The 6,438-nt window shown below is 40.4% G+C and overlaps 1 protein-coding gene across 1 annotated transcript; it reads left to right on the forward strand.

Moving 5' to 3' along the window:
* The first annotated feature begins 2,091 nt into the window (after positions 1 to 2,091).
* On the forward strand, positions 2,092 to 2,604 carry LOC132631127 (uncharacterized). Its single transcript, XM_060346730.1, has one exon. It carries the CDS (start codon positions 2,092 to 2,094, stop codon positions 2,602 to 2,604), a length of 513 nt encoding a protein of 170 aa, XP_060202713.1.
* The last annotated feature ends 3,834 nt before the right edge of the window (positions 2,605 to 6,438 follow it).

Here is a 6,438-nt window from a genome sequence, read left to right on the forward strand (position 1 = left end):
TACACGGTGATGCCCTTTGGCCTCAAGAACGCCGACGCAACATACATGAGGGCAATGACTACCATTTCTCATGACATAATCCATAGAGAGATTGAAGTCTATGTGGACGTTGTCATTATCAAGTCAAAAGAAAGTTCGGAGCATACCACACATTTGAGGAAATTATTCAACAGAGTCTGGAAGTTTAATTTGAAATTGAACCCAGCCAAATGTGGGTTCGAAGTACCGGCTGGAAAGTTATTAGAATTCATAGTCAGCCGAAGGGGCATAGAGCTAGACCCAACAAAGATCAAAGCAATCCAGGAGTTGTCCAACTCCTACAAAATGGATAGAGGAATGCCAAGAGGCATTCGACACTATCAAGAGATATTTGTCCAACTCACCAGTCCTGGTACCACTAAGGCCTGGGAGGCCTTTGCTGTTATACTTGTCAGTTGCTGAAAAAGCATTCGGATGCGTGTTAGGACAACACGATGAAGAAGGGAAAAAAGAGCGTGCCATTTATTATCTAAGCAAAAAGTTCACGGCCTGCGAGGCCAGATAAATGCTGGTGGAAAAGACTTGTTGTGATCTAACTGGGTAGCTCAGAAATTGAGGCATTATTTGTCCTCATCTACCACTCACCTTATATCCAAGATGGATCCATTAAGGTACATATTCCGTCAACCCATGCACATCGGGAAGTTGGCCAAGTGGCAGATGTTGTTGAGTGAATTCGACATTGTACACATAGCCCAAAAAGCTGGCAAAGGACAGGCTTTGGCTGACTTACTAGCCGGGAGCCCGGTGGATGAAGGACTTGAACCACTTCGTACCTATATCCTAGATGAAGGGGTGTTGGCTATAGAAGAAGAAGCAATAAAATCCTATACTGGCTAGAAATTGTTCTTTGACGGAGCTGTGAATTACAAAAGTTATGGAATCGGAGCTGTCTTGATATCGAAAAATGGGCAACACTACCCCATGGCTCCTAAGCTCAAGTTTCGATGTACCAACAACATGGCTGAATACGAAGCCTGTATACTAGGTCTCAGAATGGCACTAGACATGTACATCAATGAACTGTTGGTCATTAGAGATTCCGACTTGCTGATTCACCAAGTACAAGGCGAATGGGCCACCAAAAATGAAAAGATCTTACCATAGGTGAACTTGGCACAGCGATTGTGCAAGAAGTTCCGAAAGATTAAGTTTCGACATACATCAAGGGCTTAGAATGAATTTGCTAATGCACTGGCCACAATAGCGTCAATGATCCAGCATCCTGAAAGAAGTCATATCAACCCGCTAAGGATAAGTCTGAAAGAAGAACATGCCCACTGTTGCCATATGGAAGCTGAGCTAGATGGAAAGCCGTGGTACAGCGACATCAAAATGTATCTGGAAGGACGGGAATACCCCGAAGGCATTACAAATGGACAAAAGAAGACCATCCGAAGAATGGAAAATGATTTCTTCCTAAATAAAGAAGTGCTATACAAACGGCTGCCGGATTAGGGTCGGCTCAGATGTATAAATTTCGGCGAAGCCACCGAACTTCTAGAAGAAGTACATGCGGGAACATGTGGACCCCAGATGAACGAATTCGTACTAGCAAAGAAGATATTACGAGATGGATATTATTGGATGACTGTAGAGAGTGACCGCTGCAAATATGTGCAAAGATGTCATCAATGCCAGATCCACTGTGATCTGATCAAAGTCCCTCCAAGTGAGCTTAATGCTATGAGTTCACCCTGGCCTTTCGTCGCCTGGGGCATAGATGTTATTGGACCCATTGAACCCGCAGCCTCGAATGGCCACCGGTTCATCTTGGTTGCCATTGATTATTTCACCAAGTGGGTGGAAGCAACATCTCACAAATCAGTGACAAAGAAAGTGGTGGCGGACTTTGTACGAAGCCACATCATATGCAGATTCGGCGTGCCCGAGTCCATCGTAATAGACAATGGAGCAAATCTAAATAGCCACCTGATGAAGCACATCAGCGAGCAATTCAAGAACACCCATTGAAACTTGACAGCTTACCGGCCACAGATGAACGGAGCCGTAGAAACAGCCAACAAGAATATCAAGAGGATATTGAGAAAGATGACGGATAATCATAAAGGTTGGCACGAGCAATTGTCGTATACTTTACTGGAATACCGTACTACTACTAGAACTTCAACGGGACCAACTCCATACTTGCTGATCTACAGAACTGAAGCAGTCATACCCGCTGAAGTTGAGATACCTTCCCTGAGAATCATTCAAGAAGCAGAATTAGACAATGCTGAATGGGTCCGAGATCGTTATGAGCAATTGGTTTTAATTGATAAGAAAAGGATGGTTTTCGTATGCCATGGTCAATTGTACCAACAAAGGATGGCAAGAGCTTTCAACAAACGAGTCAGAACCAGACTCTTCCAAATCGGGCAACTGGTGCTCAAAAGGATTTTTCAACATCAAGAGGAATATAAAGGGAAGTTTTCTCCCAATTGGCAAGGGTCTTACGTGGTCCGCAAAATGCTCTCTGGAGGAGCGGTAGTACTGGCAGAAATGGACGGTCAAGAGTGGCAGAAACCGATCAACTCAGATGAAATCAAGTGCTGCTATGCGTGAAGAATGAGCTTCTCAGTTTGTAATAGTACTCTCTGCTTGTAATCGCTATTCTATTTTGCTTGTATTAGTTATTTCCTTTCGCTTATAACCATTTTGAAATAGATAGGCTAAACAAAAATAGCTTTTGTAATATGAACTACAGAATGACCTGATTTCCCCACAGCAGGATACGTAGGCAGTCCATTTAGGACCCGGTCGCTTTATTACTAAAAACCAAAAATCCATTATTTTGTTTCTGAACGACTTTCGACCTGGATTCCTGCTGCGATAGGATACGTAGGCGCTCTTTGAGCTCGGTCGCATCAAAGAAAAATCCAGAGAACCCCTAGGGAGCCTCAGAGATAAGACTTCACAAAGAAGCAGAGGCCGCTGCATGCCCAACTGGGGTAGAATTTTTGACAGGATCTCAAAAATTCGCGCGCTATTACAGAATAATCAGCTAACCCAAAACTCTAAACTGGGGCAGAAATTTTGAGAAGACCTCAAAATTTCCCGGAAGATTCAGCATAAGAATTGATGGATCTAGATTTAAATTGGGGCAGAATTTTTTAGAAAGGGTCTTAAAAATTTCGCGTAAGAAAACAAAAACCCTAGTCACGGAAGAAGAGGACCCCCTCATTCAAAACACATGTCATGACAGTTAAAATGCTTTCATTTTTCCAAAATAAATATCTTTGTAGTAGCATTACAAAAATAATTTCTCTGCATAATGAAAATAGGTTTATCTTTCGAATACCGGAGCTAAAGGGGTTTTGGGTCAAGAAAGCCGAAGATGCGACAGCGCCGGCAACACGGATCAACCTAAAATGGGAAAAAACTAACCCATTTCTGATGCAAGTCCCTAGGACATCGGAAGACGATCCTTTTTCTATCCTTGCTTCCTGTGTAAGAAACATTTCACTAAAAAAGGTCCAGACTATTGTTGAGATCCGGCTTTCGGACTACACGATGGTTGTGAAAGATTTTAACTACCACGAAGGACAAAAGCCACAAAGGCTGAGAAAAATCATAATACCATTAGGGTCAAGTATCCAGCCATGGGGGCTATAAAAGATCAAAGGTCGTAAGGGCAAAACATCTAGCCACGAGGGTTATAAGGTTTTGAATGCCTAAAGCACAAATATCTAGCCATAAAGGCGATGAAAGACTTCGAATTTCAAAAGGACAAAATATTAAGCCACAATTGTTACAGAATGCTTGGAAATTGCCACAATGCCAGAAGTTTGGCCAAAAAGGTCATAGTAAAACAAAATGGCACATCCGACCAAGAGGGCCACAGCCGGGATAAAGGGCAAATGAATGACAATTCAGCCGAAGGGGTCATATCTGTCATTTGCATCACTCCTTCTTATTCGCCAAGAGGGCCATTGCACCTTTATTTTCCTGCTACTGAGAGGGTCATTCATACAAACTGCCAAAAGGGCCATTGCACGTTTATTTTCCTGCTGCCAAGAGGGCTATTCATACAAACATGCCAAGAGGGCCACGCATACAAACTGCCAAGAGGGACATTGCACGTTTATTTTCCTGCTGCCGAGAAGGCCATTCATACAAACATGCCAAGAGGGCCATGCATACAAACTGCCAAGAGGGCCATTGCACGTTTATTTTTCTACAGCCAAGAGGGACATTCATACAAACATGTCGAGAGGGTTATTCATACAAACATGCCAATAGGGCCATTCATACAGACATGCCAAGAGGGCATTTATTTCAATTGCCGAGAAGGCCATGTATATAGATTATGGGATATGACAAGACAGCAAAGCGATGTAAAACCGGTCAAGAGACCGCAGTATTCGCTGAAAAAACAAGACGATGTAAATCCGGTCAGATGGCCGCAGTATTCATCACCCAAAAAATTAGCGTTACTAAGCAGATGGAAGCAGATTGGTAGCCGCCAAGGAGCAGGAAAAATCAAATCAAATCAAATCCATACAGATTGCGGAGCAAACGTGGAACTTTCTCTTATGCAACCGGTCGAGATAAAGTGCCCATGAGAGTCAAGCTCTCCGGCCAGGACTTGGAAGATCACCCTTCACCATACTCAGCCACACAAGATTGTTTATTGCTTATGTGCTTTGCTTGTTTTTATTATTCCGCAACTGGTCAGATACACACCGGAACACATAAAGGCATTCCCACATAAGGGATACCCTTTTCCTCCGATTGAGTCGAACTACAAGTGACTTGATTCCCAAGAATTGGGATATGTAGGCAGACTCAATGCCAGAAAGTCAGTCACTCTCTCACCAATCACACCGGATTTCCTAGCTTGACAGCCGAAAAATCTGAGAATTTACTTTGATTTGCATTTAGATGTCATAATCATGTCGAACTACAAATGACCTGAATTATCATGAAACCTGAGATTTGTAGGAAACCCAGAAACCAGGGTTCAGCCATCTATTTTGAAAAAAAAAATTAAATAAAAATTGGGGAATATGACTTGGGTCAGTCAAAAATAAGGGTTAGTCAAATTTCGTTGCTCGGGAATGGTCTCGCCATTCCCGAACACCGAAGGGGCAGTTGTTGACACCTAATTTTTGACCTCTCATAATTTATTTTAATTGCTTAAAGTTCCTGAATATTAAATGGGGTGATAAATATTTTTTTAGTAAAATCAAGATGATTTTATAGACTATGCATATAATGTTTTACCTTTAGTGTTTGGAAAAATAATTTCTATAATAAATCTTTTGGAAATTATTTCACAATAACTAGTAAGGCATTTTACTAAAAATATTGTAGATTAGCTATTCATTTAATTATGCAAATATCAGAATTTTAATAAGCAAATATTTACCCCACATTTTAATTCAAGAAAATTAAGTAATTAAAATAAGTAATCATTTTTACCCCAAAATTTTAATTTTCTGCATAATCAATTTATGTGGATAATTCTCAAATTAATTATAATTGATTTAGATAGATTAATTATGATTATATTTGTAAATTGACCATTATGTGTTTAATTACGGCTATAATTGACACAATCAATTAGATTAGACAAATGGGGTCACAATTGAAAATAGCAAATCCATGCTTTAATTCAATTAAGGCCATCCCTGCGAATTTAATATATTTTGTGAAAATCAGTCATGTTTTTAAATTAATTGTTTATTTTAGTTTCAATTTCTTTAATTGTCTTTTTTTATACGTACACACACACACACACACGTATATATATATATATATATATATATATATATATATATATATATATATATATATATATATATATATATATATATATATTTGGGGGGGCTACCCATTTATTTTTTAAAAGGACCGAGTCCAGCCCAACAAGGGCCAGACCCGGCCCAATGCATAAAATAAGAAAAGAGGGCAAGGCCCGCATTTACCATTTTCAGTCGACCAAACACTCCCCTCCCCTTCCCTTTCCCCCCTTTTTCTCTCCAAACCCAAGCCGCCTCAGCTAGATTTTCTCTCTCCTCGTCATCTATGTCTGTTTATGGTAAAATGGCAGGAAAATGAGGGTTTGCTCAGGTCGAGCATGGCCAAAACGAGCAAAGCATTGAATGCTTTCACTCGTATTCACCTAATGCTGCCCAAACACGTTATTATCTCTATTTTTTACACATTTGTTTTACAAATTCAACTGTAAGAACTCTAAAATCCTTTAATGAGTTTTGTTTGCATCCTATTTTGAACTATGTTTTCTCATTGGTTTGTGACGGGTCGCGTGGATCGACCTTTGTGAGGTCAGATCTGACCTTTCTTTTACTGGATTCAATGATTGTTAGCCGTTAGATGGGATTTGAGAAAAGTATTGTCGAAATGTTTTAAAGTCCCACATCGGTTGATTTTGGG

The sequence above is a fragment of the Lycium barbarum genome, chromosome 3, assembly GCF_019175385.1.
Source record: "Lycium barbarum isolate Lr01 chromosome 3, ASM1917538v2, whole genome shotgun sequence".
Classification (NCBI taxonomy): domain Eukaryota; kingdom Viridiplantae; phylum Streptophyta; class Magnoliopsida; order Solanales; family Solanaceae; genus Lycium; species Lycium barbarum.